Below are 18988 nucleotides of genomic sequence, written 5' to 3'. Positions count from 1 at the left end.
AAAGTCTACAGGATAGTTTGTATGTGGATATAGTGAGGTCAATAGCATTGGTCATGATTATAAAAAAATGTGTATAGTAAAGTAAGATGACAATCCCCACAATGGTACGTCACTACATACGATATGCGATTTTACTAAAGAAGACGGCGGCGCCGTGAACACGCGCGCACCTTAATCTACCACTCACCGTCGAGTAGACGCGCAATAAACTTTAAGCGCAGATAACGTGACCGTGCAAATGGTGTGACTGCAGTCTGCTCAGCCCCCTACACAGCGATCAGGTAAGGTCAAGGGTGTCAGATCTGCTCTACAGAACATTTAGTTGTGATTTTTATTTAATTTAATATAATAAAAAAATAGAGTTGCATGAATGAATTATTTAGTCATTTCCTTTCAATTTTTGCTTGGAAATGGCGAAATACTCGACTGGTTTTACCAGTAACTTCATACTCTTCCCTGTCTCTCCCTTTCTTTATCCTTTCCTTCATCAAGATATTTATATATCAAACACCAGCCTGTTCTATTTAAGTGTATTGTCACATTCATTAGCTATAACATCATGGCATTCAGCCTAATCTGTAATGCATCAGCAACTGCAGCTAACTTTAATGAAGCCCAAGTATATCAAACTGTTTTTTTCTATAACCTATATTTAGCATGAGTACATGCAAACATGTAACATAATAGCACTCCCACAGATACTCTCACACCACAATCAGGCGGTGTCATCTTGTACAGCATTTTATTTGAGATCCTTGGAGATTTATAACATCTTTAGTAGATTGAAACTTCTTAATTATTGCCCTGATGGTGGAAATGGGGATTTTCAATGCTTTAACTCTTTCCTCACAGCCACTTTCTACAAACCCGATTCCAAAAAAGTTGGGACATTGTACAAATTGTGAGTAAAAAGGAATGGAATAATTTACAAATTTCATAAATTTATATTTTATTCACAATAGAATATAACATATCAAATATTGAAAGTGAGACATTTTGAAATGTCATGCCAAATATTGGCTCATTTTAGATTTCATGAGAGCTACACATTCCAAAAAAGTTGGGACAGGTAGCAATAAGAGGTTGGAAAAGTTAAATGTACATAAAAGGAACCACTGGAGGACCAATTTGCTAAAAAGAGCCTCTCAGAGTGGTAGTGTCTCTCAGAAGTCAAGATAGGCAGAGTATCACCTATTCCCCCAATTCTACAGCAAAAAATAGTGGAGCAATATCAGAAAGGAGTTTCTCTGAGAAAAATTGCTCAACCTCAAAAGAGTTTGAAGTTATCATCATCTACAGTGCATAATATCATCCAAAGATTCAGAGAATATGGAACAATCTCTGTGTAAGGGTCATGATCTAGAAGCGCAGGCGTTGTCTCTGGGCCAAGGCTCATTTAAAATGGACTGTTACAAAGTGGAAAACTGTTTGTTCTGTGTTCAGACAAATCAAAATTTGAAGTTCTTTTTGGAAAACTGGGATGCCATGTCATCCGGACTGAAGAGGACAAGGACAAAACAAGTTGTCATCAGCGCTCAGTTCAGAAGCCTACATCTCTAATGGTATGGGGTTGCATGAGTGCATTTGGCATGGGCAGGCTAAACATCTGGAAAGGCACCATTAATGCGGAAAGGTATATCCAAGTTCTAGAACAACATATGCTCCCATCTAGATGTCGTCTCTTTCAGGGAAGACCTTGCATTTACCAACATTACAATGCCAGACCACATACTGCATCAATTACAACATCATGGCTGCGTAGAAGAAGGATCCGGGTACTGAAATGGCCAGCCTGCAGTCAAGATCTTTCACCCATAGAAAACATTTGGTGCATCATAAAGAGGAAGATGTGACAAAGTAGATCTAAGACGGTTGAGAAACTAGAAGCATGTATTAGACAAGAATAGGACAACATTCCTATTCCTAAACTTGAGCAACGTGTCTCCTCAGTTTCCAGACGTTTGCAGACTGTTATAAAAAGAAGAGGGGATGCCACACAGTGGTAAACATGGCCTTGGCCCAATTTTTTAGATGTGTCGATGCCATAAAATTTAAAATCAACTTATTTTCCCCTTAAAATTATACATTTTCTATGTTGTACATGTTGTATTCTGAATAAAATATTGAAATTTAAATTTTTCACATCATTGCATTCTGTTTTAATTTACAATTTGTACAGTGTCCCAACTTTTTTGGAATCGGGTTTGTATTTTGTTGAGCTCAAAAATCTTTTCTGTTTTGCACATCAGAACTATATTCTTTTGGTTTTACTCCTTGTGATGGATTATTAATGGAATTGGGTTTTTTTAGTTACTCATATTTATAATCCTGTGGAGCAGGAAGTCATGGCAGGACAGTTTAATTATCCTAGTCACCCTGGTGTGCTTGCTAAAAAAAGAAAAGAAATTCAATTTACATGGGAATATACTTCAGAGATATATTTTACTCATAAGAATTTTTAGGGGTGCCAATAGTTGTGGCCAACATGCATTGGAGAAAAGAGCTGGTAGTCTTAATTGGCCGCTTTCAATCACTATTTGATATTTATCCCGTTGCCTTACAACATAAACAAAAAATATACAAGTGAAAACAGTTTTATTGAGAAGTTGGCTGCATTAAAATGCAGTTCGTGAGCAGTATCAAATGTTTTTTGTTGTTGTTGTTTTTTTTTTGCAAGTGGAATGCATTATACATGGTTATTCACTGTTTATAAGGAAATGTCAGCTTTTTTGGCAGTAGCATGTGCACAGTACATTGTCTAATAATTGGTCTTCAGTGTTACTCTTTGAGAGAAAAGCCTATAGATAATGCAAAACTTTGCAAGCACAACCATGAACACATATAGTCATGCCCACAAATATTGGCACCCTTGGCAAATATGATCAAAAAAGGGTGTGAAAATTCATCTGCATTGTTAATCCTTTTGATTTTTTATTAAAAAAATTCACAAGAATGTATCCTTTCATTGGATAATAAGAATTTAAAACGGATGGGAAATATCATTATGAAATTAATGTTTTTCTCAAATACTCGTTGGACACAATTATTGGCACCCCTAGAAATTCTTATGAGTAAAATATCTCTGAAGTATATTCCCATTCATATTCACAATTTTGAGGACTCCAGCATGATTATAAACATGAATTATACAGCCATTGCTTCCTGTTTCACAGAAATATAAAGTGGAGGGAAAACAAAGCCCAAATACCCTTAATCATCCATCACAATCAGAAAAACCAAAGAATATATTTCTGATGTGCAACAAAAGATGATTGAGCTTCACAAATTGGTGAAGTGGCTTTAAGAAAAGAGCTAGAGCAGTGAAACTAAAAATGAGCTTTTTAGCAAAAAAAAAGTACTGTTACTTAAAATAAGTAACAGTGTTAAGGTCCAAAAATATGAAAGACATCATCAGAATAATCGATCTGCCATCAGTGGATCAACCGTAACTTTATGAAGTGATGAGAATACTTTTTGTACATGAAGAAAACAAAATTAACACATTTATTCAACAATTTTTCTCCTCTGTGTCTCTCCGCATCACCGTTGCACCATTTTGGAGAATACGAGCTGAACTCAAACGGCGTACACTCTACCTAAATACTTTTCATGTTTTTATGTTGGACTAATTTAAACTTCAATTACATCTTAGGCCATGTAGTTTTAATTTTTATTTATTTATTTGTTCAAGATTTCTATTGTATTAACAGCTCTGCATTAACTCTTGTATTAACAAAAAAGTGTCTGCTGTTTGTGGAGACTTTTTGAGTAGAAATGCATATTGCAATTTTGTTTTGTTGCAAATAAAACTCCTATAGTCCATAACTACTTCAGTTTTAAGTTATTTTAATATATGAATTCAGTTAAATCATCAAACATTTGTAATACTTGACAGTGACTTGCTTGACTCAAGTTATGACTTGAAATGCTTGACAAAATCAGTGACTTGACTTGACTTGATTTTATTTGAATTGACTTGATTTTAACAAAAATTGACCTGGTCTTGCTTGAGACTTGACGGTTAAGACTTGAGAGATACGTGACTTGCACATGTGTGACCTACTCTCACCTCTGATATTTACTGTATTAAAAGGTTACAGTATTGCTTCACTAAATGAAAGAGAGAGGGGAGAGAGAGGGGAGAGAGAGGTTGCTTCATCCACACAATACCAGACTATAAAAACGGACACCAAAGATTCTCTGCCTAATTTTTGCATTCATTACAGCAATACGACTACACTGGGAAATGGCCACTGCAGGAAAGGTACGTAAACTTGTCTTTTGGTCTCTGTTGCTTTTTTCTGTAGAGCAGTTGATGAATTTTTTATATGACTCCAGTCCCTCTATACATTTAAGCTTATTTCAGTTCATCTATTGATGAGGAACAGTTTACAGTGCAAAGTCATCTTAAAAATAAATTCTATCGGAACGATATAATGCTAACATTTGAATGAGACTCTCATAAGAATGTTATGAATGCTTTAAGCCATCCAGTATAACTTACACTTAGAAAATATAAGCCAAAAAACTCAAGAAAAATATGCAAGATAAATGTCTTGTTTCAAATGTGATGGCTTGAATATACTTCATTATTGCAATGCACAAATGATTTGCTGCACTTCTAATTGTAATGCAATATAGGGTGAATACTGGTAAAGTGGGACACTTTCTGATAATTTATATTCTGCATACTTTTTTATTATGATCCAAATGTCTTAGCTGCTCATATGATACTATTCTAAATAGCTTAGGAGCTCTACTATAATATAGACAATAAAAAAGAAAGAAACATTAAACACAGGATGGATGACTCTTCCTCAAACACACAATGACCCCAAAACACATTTTTCAAGGCGCTTATGTCAAACTGGGACACCTTTATTGGAAAACTGGGACACTTAAAACACATTCAGTTGTTATTCAAGTGTAGGCCTTATAAATGAAATACAGAATAACAATATAAACAACAATATAAACAACAACAATAATATAAACATAACTTTTTTTAAGAAGGGGTGCAGGTACTCGCACCCTTCATCCTATCCTCACTCCATTGGTTCAACTTTTGCCCTGGCTTCTGAACTAGCCTATTCTTTGCTTTCCTTATTTCCTTCCTCCCTGTCCTCTTTTCTGACATTGGATTCTGAAATATGTAAAAATATAACATTATTCATTCATGTTTATTTACTATTAGCTAGTAGAGATGATCGGGTCACGTGGCGCTATAGGGATCTGTCACATTTACAAGCACCAAAACGTTATTTATTGTTTGAATTTCGTAATAAAAGTGACAGAATCTAAGAGCTAAGATTTGTTTTTATATCATAAGTAACCCGCTCTATCTAGTCTGTCGGTCTCCGTGTCCTCCGTGTTTGCTTCACGATTTTTCTGTGCGTGAGAAAATGGATGTGTGGCGTGAGAGCGTGTGAAAAGTGTTAATTGCGTGTGTCTCACGGTGAATGCGTGAGAGCTGGCGTAGTTTAAGTCAGTCTTTGTTGAAATATCTAGCTAACTAACTAAATATATGAAGGGACATATAAAAAGGTAACTCTATTCCTCCATTAGAATGACTTGAATGGCTGTCCCAGTTTGCCAGTAATACCCTGTCCCAGTTTAACAAATATGCTATTGGCAAACTGGGACAGTGTCAAAATCACATAAAAAAACCCCAAGAAGATTAATATGAATGTGAGTTTAAAAAATTCTGATTCACCATTACTTCCTATAACCAAATATGTAACAATTACAAATGATTCATGAGTTGTTTTATTTTCACAACCTTAACATTATTTGCCTCAGAATGCTGTCATTTTACTTACCATCACAGTTCACTGCAAGGTTGTTAAATATGATGTGCCACACCCCGGAAGTGATGTCATAGCCACAGATTTTTTTTTTTTTATCACATACTTGCTACCGATGAGCTCAGTGTTGATTTTTAGTAAAAAAAAAAAAAAACATATCCATGTAAAGATATAAATTATTAAGCTTAACTGTCCCACTTTACCCATTGTCCCACTTTACCAGTATTCACCCTATATATATATATGTATTTGTGTGTGTGTGTGTGTGTATATATATATATATATATATATATATATATATATGCACTTTGGATGGGTTAAATGCAGGTCATGACTTCCCACGAATTTGGAGTATGGGTCACCATACTTGGCTGAATGTCACAAGCTATGTATATATATATATATATATATATATATATGTATATATAGTATGTTTTTTTCTGTTGTTTGAATTGGTCATTATGCCAGTTTACTGCCAAACGGGCTGCCCACTGCTGTGTGTGTGTGTGTGTGTGTGTGTGTGTGTATATATATATATATATATATATATATATATATGTATGCACTTTGGATGGGTTAAATGCAGGTCATGACTTCCCACGAATTTGGAGTATGGGTCACCATACTTGGCTGAATGTCACAAGCTATGTTAAGCCAAACAGCTGGACAACCTTCAACTATGGTTAAATCATGTAGATCACGTAGATCATGTAGATCACGTAGATCACGTAGATCATGCAACTGTGGTTATATAAACATCTATAGACTACTATTAAATAACGAAACTGAACCAAGTTCTTCTGTGTGCTAAAGGTGATTAAATGTCGGGCTGCTGTTGCCTGGGAGCCCAATAAGCCCCTGATAATGGAAGAAATAGAAGTCGCCCCACCTCAGGAAGGCGAAATACGAATTAAGGTGGGAAATGTCCCATGAAAGTTGTCAAATCGCACTGATAATGTTGTACACCATTATTGGTTAACATGTTTTTCTTGTTTATAAGGTTGTAGTCACAAGTGTTTGTCACACCGACCTTTATCACCTGTTTGAAGGGAAGGACAAACGGGGTTTTCCCACTGTCCTGGGACATGAGGGCGCTGGTGTGGTGGAGAGTGTGGGACCTGGAGTCACTGGTTTCAAAGCAGGTCACAAAATAAAACTAAATATTTATACGCATATGGACAGTTTACTCATAAATGAAAATTCCATCATCAATTACTCACACCCATGTCTTCTGAATTGAATCTTTTCATGAATCTTGTTATCTGGTTACCTAACTTTGTATTGTGTTTGTATTGGTTTGTTAATGAACAAAACACTATGTTGAAATAATTTATGTTTTCTGGTCAACAGGTGATAAGGTTATTCCAGTCTTCCTCTCTCAATGTGGAAATTGCAGGTTCTGCAAGTCTCCAAAAACAAACCTGTGTGACAGCAGTTGGTAAGAAATGCAAACAACAGATCAACTTTTCACATTATGTAACATTGGACCACAAAACCATACATGTTGCTCGCATGAATATAAAAAAATAAAAAATAAAAAATAATAATAATGCATTTAGCAGACGCTTATATCCAAAGTGACTTCAGTGCATTCAGGCTAACATATTTTACCTAACATGTAGCAAAAGCCAACAATTAATTGTATTTTTTAAGATTTTTGTAAAGATTTTTAGGATTTTAAGTAAAGATCATGATCCATGAAGATATTTGTAAATGTCCTACCATAAATATATAAAAACTTAATTTATGATTAGTAATATGCATTGTTAAGGACTTTGTTTTGACCACTTTAAAGGCAATTTTATCAATATTTTTGCACCTTCAGATTCCAGATTGGCAAATATTGTCCTATCCTAACAAACCATACATAAATGAAATAATTATTTATTTTTAAATTATAATAAATAATTATTGATGTATAAACTAAATTGTAAAAAAAAAAAAAAAAACCTCATGATTGATTTTGTGGTCCTGGGTCATTTATTTCATCCACAGGTCAACTAAATATCATGACACTATGTCTGATCCTTCAACGCGTCTCACTTGCCGTGGTCAGCCCATTCTGCAGTTCATGGGCACCAGTACCTTCTCTGAGTACACCGTCATCAATCAGATTGCTGTGGCCAAGATTGATGATAATGCCCCACTCGACCGCGTGTGTCTGCTCGGCTGCGGCATCACTACTGGTTATGGAGCTGCTGTCAACACAGCTGGGGTGTGTACAGATGTTGTGTGCACTCAAGCACTTAACTTGGACACTTAAGCCACACTTGAATGAAAGTTTTTGCTTCATATAACAAAACGTTGAATCAAGGGACATTCATTTTAAAGAAAGAGAGCACAAGGACACTTTAAGAAAAACATTTACGTGTACTAACATGTACTTAAAGTGTACTTACAGTGTATTTATCTAAGACAGTTCTGGTAACACAAGGTAACTACATGGGGTAGGGTTAGGTTTAGGGGTAGGTTCAGGGTTAGTACCTAGTTATTACATAGTTATTGTAATTACTATAATAAGTACATAGTATGTACATGAGGAATAGGACTGTAAAATAAAGTGCTACCATAATAATTCCTTAGATTTATATAGCACTTTTCTAGGTACTCAAAGTGCTTTACATTATCAGGGGGTATCTCCTGTTTTACCTATTTAACTAAATTAAATGTTAAAAGTTAATCTCAGCTGTGCTATACAACCAATAAATTAACAAAAAGTTAATACCGAGTAACTTACATTTTAAACAAGACTTAAACTTTAGACTTTAACTGTATTTCAATAATTTAAACACATTAAACACATTCCAATATCTACAGTGCTCTGATGTCAGTTAATGGTCACAAGACATGCAATTATACAAATGAAATATTAAATGTTTTAGTAGTTTTGTTTTATTTTGAATTATTTATTTTTATGATTTAATAAATTATTAGCTTATCATTAACTCACAAACCCCCTGCAGTTCACTCACTCGCAAACCCCAGTGTGTTTTATCAAATGAATCCGTGTAATCAAACTATTCGGTTGAGTGAATAATTCAATGGCTCAATTATAGAAGTTTCTCATTTCCCATTATAAAAGTCTCATTTCAAAGGCGGCGACCTCAGTAGGTTGCATTTTTTTGGACTCATATGTAATTGAAGCTGTTCCATTTCAGAAAAGCAACCATTATATATATATATATATATATATATATATATATATATATATATATATATATATATATATATATATATATATATATAAAATGGTATGCATATTGTGTACCATATGGTTCACGGGCAAATTCCAAATGGAAGTGATCATCCCTATCACCTTGGAGTGGAGACTAGTTTGGAGTGAACAGGGCAAGTGTGTGCCATTATGTAGTCGTTTGGAATGTACTTGGCAAAGGGAGTGACAATGTCCTCATTATTTTCAGCTGGCATGTTCCTGTGACAACGCAGCAGGGTTGCCAGGTTTTCACAACAAAACCCACCCTAATGCTACATGACTAGCCGAATGCGAGTTGAGGTGGTCCCCTGATAAAAATTGCATTCCGGGGGATAAAAACACTATTTTTGGCGGGTTCCCCTGGTAGAATTCCCATTACAGGTGCTTAATATCATGTTATTGCGGATGTTTCAACCTGCAGCAACAGTGTTAAAGTAGCCCTAATCTGCAGGAAAAACCACACACTTGGCAACGCTGCAAAACAGCACTTCCGTAATGGACACCGGCATAAAAAATATACATTTTATATTTTAAAATGTTTATACATATTAGTTTGAATATATTAGCATATTTTAAAAAAACTTTTCAACATATAAAATGTATGTTTATTTGCAACAGTTATGATAACAACAATAAAAAGACCTTTATGTTGCGTTGTCACTGGAACATGCCAGCTGAAAATAACTAGGCTATTGTCGCTCCCTCTGCCAAGTGGCTTCCAAACGACTACATAATGGCACACACTTGCCCATCTCACTCCAAACTAGTCTCCACTCCAAGGTGATAGGGATGATCACTTCCATTTGGAATTTGCCCGTGAACCGTTCGGTACACGATACGCATACCTTTACACTCCTGTAAATGTGAGCCAAAATCATCACAATTAAAAGAACCAAAGACTCAAACTACTTCAGTCTGTGTACACTGAAATTATTTAATACACGAGTTTCACAATTTGAGTTGAATTACTGAAATAAATACATTTTTCCACGACATTCTAATTTATTGAGATGCACCTGTATATTAATGTATATATTTGTGTAAGATGTTTACACAAGTAATTTGCTTGTGTTTGTGTGAAGGTCACTCCAGGCTCAACCTGTGCAGTGTTTGGAATGGGTGCAGTAGGTCTGGCTGCAGTCATGGGCTGTAAAAACGCCGGAGCCTCCCGCATCTTCGCTGTGGATATTAATGAGCAGAAGTTTGAGAAGGCAAAGGTCTTTGGTGCCACTGATTTTCTGAATCCGAAGGCATATGATAAACCCATCTCTGAAGTCCTTGCAGAACTTACCAATGGAGGAGTGGATTACTCACTTGAGTGTGTGGGCAACACTGAAGTAATGGTAAGACCTGCCTGACACATTTTTGAAAGGTGCATTTATTTTCTAACTTATTTAAAAGCTTTCAGTATGTGACGTGTGTGAATTAATGCCTCTTTGACCTCAGAGAACTGCGCTGGAGTCATGTGTTAAAGGTTGGGGTGTGAGTGTTTTAGTTGGCTGGACTGATGTGAAGGACTTCTCTGCAAGGCCAATACAGCTCTTATCTGGGAAAACCTGGAAAGGATCTTTGTTTGGAGGTAATCAAGCTGTCAGTTAATGCTTTCTATGGCTTTCAGAGAAAGAACTTGAGTACATGCTTGTGCATAAAGTACATTTATTTATTTTTATGCAAAGGTTATAAAAGCAAGGACTCTGTTCCAAACCTGGTTTGCGACTACATGAACGGCAAAATAAAGCTTGACGAGTTCATAACGCACAAAATGACTATTGAGCAGGTCAACGATGCCATCAACCTCATGAAGACTGGAGAGTGGTATATTTGTTACTCACATCTTTCTGTTTTTGAGTTTAATTTGAGTAGAAAATAAAGTCCTAATCTTTGTTTCCCACTTTACAGCATTCGATGCGTCCTGAATATATCCAAATGAGAAGCAAATCATCTTCACCCAAGCAGTTTCTAGGCCAGCTTATGCACTTCACCTTCTTTGCAGTATTTGAGTAACAGCTGGATGCATTCAAGGACTTTAATAGCATATTCCAGCCCTCTGCTTTAACTAAACATTAATGTTTAACATAAAAAAAACTGTTATATTCATCTGCAAGGCAAAATGCTTCTGAAAAGTTTAAGAAAATGCCATCTGTGCCAAATAAAAAGAGAGACCAGCATGTAAATCATGTCGTGTGTTTTTGTATAACCAATTTATGATGCTGTCAACATAGTTTATTTCTCTTTTCTGAGCCAGATTATCCAGTCTTGCTTACATAACCATAATGGGAATGTTGAGAAGCACCAGAAAATATGCAGCTGCAGCTTGAAACCAAACACTACGTTTACATGCACCCAAATAATCCGTTTGTAATCAGATTGACTGCTCAATCAGATAGAAAAACGTTCATAAACAAACTTTAATCAATCCGATTGAGCTCGATCCGAATGAAATTTCGATTGGATTGAAGGGGGTGCTTTATTCCTCTTCCAATACGATTGAGAGTGCATGTAAACACTCGATCGTAATGAACCACGAAACTAAAAGGACTGCACATGTGCAAGGACGCAGAAATAACTTAATTCCATATGACGAACGGAAGGAGCGGCTCTTCCCTTTGAATAAAGCAGGGACGTAGCTTTCTTTTCAGAAGTGAGGGGGACAGACAGAAATTATATATATATAATATAAAACATTACAATAGAACATTTCTGTAATCTATATAGCCTACCAGTCAACAGTTTTTGAACAGTAAGATGTTTTATGTTTTTAAAGAAGTCTCTTCTGTTCACCAAACCTGCATTTATTTGATCCAAAGTACAGCAAAAGTATTAATATTGTGAAATATTTGTACTATTTAAAAAAACTATTTTCTATTTGAATATATTTAAAAATATAATTTATTCCTGTGATCAAAGGAGAATTTTCAGCATCATCACTCCAGTCTTTAGTGTCACATCCTTAAGAAATCAAATCATTCTAAAATGCTGATTTGCTGATTATTAATATTTGATTTAGCAGGCTCTAAAATCTCAATAAATTATATTTTGAAATATATTCAAATAGAAAACAGTTTTAAATAGTCTAGTAAAAATATTTCACAATTTTACTGTTTTGCTGTACTTTGGATCAAATAAATGCAGGTTTGGTGAACAGAAGAGACTTGAATGTTTGTGGATACTATAGGCAACTTTATTTTTTCTCTAATTTCAAGCTTTTAATTGGCTTAGAAATCTATAACTGCTGGACAATAAATCTATGTCAATTAGCAATGCATTGTTCATATACTACTTTATATATCACCTGCTGGAGATGACTTGGTGAACCATATATTGTCACAATCTAATGTTAAATGTCTTCGTGTTTCCAAAAGTTTCTGTTTTTCTGTGAAAACAACTGTTTTCATACAGTGATAGCTGATAGATTAATCTACGTTAATACTTTAATTCAGCTCATCACTAATAAAAAAAACCATGAGCGAAAATTTCATCTAAATCTTGGAGGGGACAATAAACATACAATTTCTCACGAGCAAGTTTTGAAGGGGACACCATTAAAACAGGCAAAATTGTACTTAAGGATATGTGTACAGAGAGGAAAACGTTACTACTATTGCATGGAGACCGTTCCATTATCTTTCTTCTCAAAGTTTCTTTCTGGTTCATTAAAAAAAGCTGACTAAATTGACCAAAACATTCTTTGAAACATTTTTGTTGTTGCAATGTTTTTGAAGTTGTTTACACAATCAAGCCACCAAAATACAATGGAATTTGAACTTAACTTCAACTTTTATTTATTTATATAGCACATTTTATAGCAATGGTGTTGCTTCACAGTTATAATTAAAACGTGCTTATATAAAAACATTTGCCCTGCCTATCAAAATGAAGGCATAAACACTCTTAGACATACACTCTCACACAACTGTATAGTGAGATCCTTATAGACGTGAAAGAGAGGGGGGGAAAATATTATTTATTACGTCAATGACTGATTGTTCAAAAAGTGGATTAATTCAGTTAGGAAACACCCCCTCAGTGTGTTTCTCAAAGACACAATTAGTGCAGGAGACGTTCAAACTAATGGCACCTAATTTATCTATGATGGTTGGTTGATATACCAGAAGGGAGGCTACCCTCCTCTATGATGTTACTTTTCTCAGCACTCCTCCTCAGCACTGAAGGTGAACACTCGATGCTGATTGGTTCACCTGGCCTCCCCTTCCCCTTCACTTAGCGGTTGTAATAACATCAGCAGAATTTGCACATTCGCGATAGAAAAGCGGACCTTTCATGCAACGTTAATGGTATTACAACTGTAAAATTACAAACAAAAATGTATACATTCTGAGACATGAACTGAAATGAATGGTGAAGTTAATTAACACTAAATCTTCCTCATTATTTGGGGGAATTGTACCCCCCCTGCCTTACCCGAGGAGCCGCCACTGTGTGTGTGTGTGTGTGTGTGTCGGTGGTGGTGAGGTAAAAGAGGAGCAGGCAGTGGACCAAAGCACTGTGAGGCAAAGCAACTCGAGATGTTTTAAACTTTCTTTTTTTGTTGTTGCTCCATTTGCATTTGTATTGTTTTACTACTTACACAGTTAGTTTAACCATATATCATTATATTATTTACAATACACATATTTCAATTATATTTTAGGGGGTGACAAACATCAAACATCCGGACCCCACCGACTGGCTGCTTTTCTGCTTTTTTGCTTTCCCACATTATTATTTTGTGTCTGTTCTGATTGGGTGGGCCAGCTGTCAGTCTGAGTGGGCCAGTGCCACCCTGGCCCTTATGTAGCCTCACCCCTGCTGCAAACCCCACTGGCTCCTCCTGTGAGATACTAGTTATCTTTTCCACCATAAATGGTACAGAGACTGGACCTGTTCTCTCATTGGAGAATGCGGTGTATGGAAAGCCTTTTTAACATTTAATCTATAAGCTGTACTAGTGTCTTTTTTCAGGTTATTAGTGATTATTTTTTAGATACTAGTCCCCTTTCCATTAAGTACTAGTACTTATTCATTAACTACTAGTGCTTATTTTTTAGTTACTAGTGCTTATTCTTTAGGCACTAGTGCCTTTTGTAAAGATTCTAGTACTTATTCATTAGATACTAGTACTTAATCATTAGATACTAGTGCTTATTCATTAGATACCAGTGCTTATTTATTAGATACTAGTACTTATTCATTAGATACTAGTACTTATTTATTAGGTACTAGTATTTAATTATTAGACACTAGTACTTATTCATTAGATACTAGTGCTTAATTCAATAGTGACTAGTAACTTTTATATTGTTACTAGTAACAAATTCAAAATTTTTGTTATTGAATTCTATGGGGATCCGTCATTGAGATATCAACTATTGAGCTTTGACTAGTATGTATTCCACTAGTGCCTAGTACTTAATTTTTATGTACTAGTAGTTATTCATTAGTACTAGTATGTATTTTTTAGATACTAGTACTCATTCATTAGATTCTAGTACCTATTAAATAGACATTATATTAGACATTAGATAGATTATTTTATGGTTGGAAGATCCAAACATGGTCCATTATAAGATTTCTAACAGTCAGTCACTTATTAATTTTTTATATGTTAGTAGTTAATATAAACAAAGATGCCATGTATCTAAACAAGATATCCAGGACCTCCAGCAGAAATATAGGCCCACAACATAAATACAGCAGTATATTTAATTGTACACATGGGTTTCTTTTTATCTCTGTGTTCACCAAACCCATCTTGAGTGTTTGCTGCTAAACAGCTCATTTTTTAGTTTCATCTGACCATAGAAGCCAGTCCCATTTGAAGTTCCAGTCGTGTCTCATAAATGAATATTCTTTAGTTTGTTTTTGGATGAGCTAGGAGATTTTTTCTTGTAACCCTCCTAAACAACATGTGGTGATGTAAGTGCTGTTTGACAATTTTTTTTTAAGGTTTTCTGAGCCCCGAGACTCAAATATTTTCTGCAATTCACCAGCTGTGGTCCTTGGAGAGTCTTTAGCTACTCAAACTCTCCTTCTCACCACACATTAGGACAATATAGACACACGTCCTCTTCCATGCAGATTCATAACATTTTCTGTTGATTGTAAATTCTTAATTATTGCCCTGATGATTGAAATGGGAATTTTCACTGCTCTAGCTCAACTTCGTCACCTTCAAAATAAATAAGCATTGTACACTAGGCTATATATGGTAGGCTAAAAATAGAAAATCAGTTTCTGGTAAATTTTGGCACAAAAAAAAATACTGTATCTTCATATGTAAAACAGTGTGCTAGTTTGTCATTAAGATGCTCTTTTAAAACATCTATCATTATATACATTTGTAATATATATTTATCTTAAATTTATTTTATCTATTGTAAGTCGCTTTGAATGAAAGCTTCTGTCTGCCAAATGATTATTTAAATATTAGGGTGGAACAGTTCAACTTTCTCACAGTTCAGTTTGTTTCACGGTTTTAGAGTCACGGTTTCGGTATAGTTGTATATGCTATGTTTATGGAAAAAACTATACTTTCAAAAAATATATATTATCATATTATTAAGAATATTCTAAATACAAGCAACAGCACAAATACATACAATAGAGAAAAGATACAAATAAATAACTGACTTTCAGGTTTGTTTTTGGTAGGTCTTGTATTAGTTTTTAGGTACAGAAATTAAAGTAATCAAATGTAAAACAGCATTGCATTTTGGACTATAATTTAAAGATTATTCTTTAAGTAAAAAAAAGCTTTTTAATCAAGAGCAGGGATTGATTTCTCGGTTGTTGCTGTTCGATTAATATAAAGACTGTCACTTTAAGAGAATGTACTGATCCAGTGTTCATACTAGTATTGAACAAGGAGTGAATGATTTGTAGAGGTTTTTTTCATCGCTGTTGTTTGTAATGTCTGGGAATCCAAAATGCGGATGCATCAACAGAAACATATATTATCTGAACCCTGTTTGTTTTATGTGTTATTTATTTAAACCATATTACAGATGCTTTGTGAGATTTAAGTTGGACAGCGGTCCCAGCGCGTCGAACCGTGTGTGGTGAACTGAACAGTTCGTTTTTTTTCAGTGAACCATAGTAAATATAAATGTAATTCTGACCGATCTGCTCCCTTACTGGCGAAAATGGCTGGGATTTTGCAGCAACTTGCTGCGTCTGTGGTCAGGGCTTTTCTCCTTTCCCTCTCTGCTCCCCCTTTGCGCTCCATTTTTTGCGCGATTTTCTAAGATAAAGCCTGCCTCTGGATATAGCCAATTAGGCAGTGTTTCGCTGATGTTTGGTCATGTGGTGGGTTCATATCACTCCGCGATCGCCTGATTCGTAGATTCATAAGACCTTCAATTAATTCGCAGTTGCATAACAATGGCCAGTCCGCCCCTGCTAGTACCTAAAGAATAAGTACTAGTACTTAATGGAAAAGATACTAGTGTCTTAAAAATAAGTACTAGTAACATGGAAAAATATACTAGTACAGCTTATAGATTAAATGTTACAAAGGCTTGCCATATGCGGTGCTTACACGAAAGTGAAACTAAAAGGGAAACTACACAGGCTCGGATCGGTCACTGAAATCGATCGTTTACCATCAAGCCTATGCTAAAAAAACAACCTCATCGTTGTGGTTAATAAGACTTGAGATTCCGTTCAGTGCACACCGAGAAGCATCGCGGAGAGAGAGAGAGAGAGAGAGAGAGAGAGAGAGAGAGCCTTGTGACCATCTGTACCTACTCTAAAGTCGATACATTTTAAATTTAGGGTTACGTAAGTGAACTTTATTTTATTAATTTCTTTGGTATTTTATTGAAAATAAATGTAGGGCATCCATTCAATGTTTTCAAATCAAATATACATTTTGTTTACAGTCTGGTTTTTAAGGACTTGTATAGGTAGCCTAATTATATTCCCATTTAATTAGTATTTAAGGTTTATTTTAACTTTGAATTACACACTCTAATTATGTGAGTACCCTTTCTGAAAGAGTGTGCTTACTCTGAAATTTATGGACCCGGGTAAACCTAACAGTAACACATTCAATCTCAGGATGTTTGTTGTGCCATTCTGTTGTGCATCTGAATCGCATGATGTTGTTGACAAAGGCGATGCTATGCTGAAGGCCACTCCCTGTCTGCACTCTGCAGACTTTTGTCTTACTGCTAGACATGTTAACGTCACAATGTCTGGTAATGTGTTTTTACAAATCAATTCAGGCTTTACTTTCACCACAAGAAGAATAGTGTCCTTCCAATTGGTCCTCATAGCAGCTGAAAAAACAAACTTTTATTTTTACTTTAGAATTTTATTCAAATTCTGAATAAATTATATGTAGCCTAAAGTTTGCTTCCTTTATAATCTCTAAACAGCTGTAACTAACTTCACTTCATCACGATTTCACAAAGTTTTGTTATTGAAGCTTCAACTTCATCTTCAACTGCATGCACAATGAGTCTCTTTACTTTGTGTATGTTACAATGAGAGGACTTGCGTGTATGCAAAACTCTGTTAAAAAAAATCCAGTGTTTGAACAGCAAGTGAATTCAGATTAATTTGACCGCAGTGGCCAGTCAGAGGTGTTGTAATGATTCCACTGAAGGGGAGCTAGTGAGAACCCAAGTGCAGTTTATTTATAGAAGTGAAATCCAAAACATCCAAAACATTAATCCAAACAAGAAATAAAGACTTGACTAGACTTTTTTTGTTCATATATATTTTTTTACATTATTCTATTTGCAGTAACCATATAGTTGATTTTTCCTTTAGCAAACAGGAAGAGCTACAAAGAGCTAGCATGTCTAAAGCCAGATTAATGCCTTCGCCAATATGTTTGGTGGAGAATGTGAACGGATCACTCAGCACCTGTAAGGATGCCATTCAGTTCCTGTGTAGGATCCATGAGCCGGTGGTGGTGGTGTCTGTGGTGGGACTCTATCGTACGGGGAAGTCCTATCTTATGAACGCCTGGCGGGACAACAGTCAGGTGTGAGAACGTCGAGAATATCATCTTAATACATATCAGCTACATGCTAATTATAATAATAAAAAGATGGTTGTCTCATGCAGGCTTTGATCTTGGCAATACTATTGAGGTCGAAGACCAAAGGCATCTGGATGTGGTGTGTCCCACACCCCTATAAAGAAGGACACACTCTGGTACTGCTGGATACAGAGGGACTTGGGGACGTGGCCAAAGTGAGGACAAGAATAAAGCTGTAGAAGTAATAGTCTTGTTGATATATTTTGTGGATGAATAGATCTGAAGACACTCTGTGTTTCAGGGAGACTCTAAGAATGACAGCTGGATCTTCTGTCTGGCTGTTCTGCTCAGCAGCACATTGGTGTACAACAGCCGTGGCACCATCGATAACACTGCAGTGGAGAAGCTGCAGTATCCTGCCACACAAACCACTTCCTCTTTCACATACAGTGCAGTCCATAAGTATTGGAACAGTAAAGACAAAATCACTTTCTCTGCTGTGGAGTCAAGACATTTGCAAATATGATAAAAAGATGAATATGTGACAAAACTGCAAATGTCACATTTTATTATTAGGTCTTTCGACATATACATGTTTTACCAAATAAAAAGTTCAGCACTTTTAGAGGTCATCGCACTATTTGATGTGAGCATAAATATTGGAACAGTTCAATAATAATCAGGCAGATGTAAAAGATTAAAAGCTAATATTTAGTTGCAGATCCCTTGCATGCAATCAGAGCAGTGAGTCTGCAACCCATAGACCTCACCAGACTCTTGGTCTTATTCTTTGAAATGCTTTTCCCCAGCCTTTAATGCAGCCAATTCCAACTGTTGCTTGTTTTGGGGAGTTCCTGTCTTTAGTCTCCTCTTCAGCTGGTGAAATTAATGTTCAATTGGATTTAAATCTGGAGATTTATTTGGGCAATCTAAGACTTTTCATTTCTTTGCCCTGATAAAGTCCTTGACTGAACTGGCAAA

At 35.5% G+C, this 18988-nt stretch overlaps 1 protein-coding gene across 1 annotated transcript; it reads left to right on the top strand.

Annotated features, from left to right (window-relative positions):
• Nucleotides 1-171: 171 nt before the first annotated feature.
• Nucleotides 172-11192, top strand: LOC113120552 (alcohol dehydrogenase 1-like). The gene is made up of 10 exons (XM_026290422.1): nt 172-281; nt 4227-4264; nt 6618-6719; nt 6805-6946; nt 7155-7242; nt 7800-8019; nt 10101-10361; nt 10465-10597; nt 10695-10833; nt 10918-11192. The coding sequence occupies exons 2-10, from the start codon at nt 4247-4249 to the stop codon at nt 10946-10948; spliced, it is 1134 nt and encodes a 377-aa protein (XP_026146207.1). The 5' UTR covers nt 172-281; nt 4227-4246; the 3' UTR covers nt 10949-11192.
• The last annotated feature ends 7796 nt before the right edge of the window (nt 11193-18988 follow it).

Source organism: Carassius auratus, chromosome 2 (assembly GCF_003368295.1).
Source record: "Carassius auratus strain Wakin chromosome 2, ASM336829v1, whole genome shotgun sequence".
NCBI classification, from domain to species: domain Eukaryota; kingdom Metazoa; phylum Chordata; class Actinopteri; order Cypriniformes; family Cyprinidae; genus Carassius; species Carassius auratus.
This window is presented reverse-complemented; position numbering and strand designations above follow the sequence as displayed.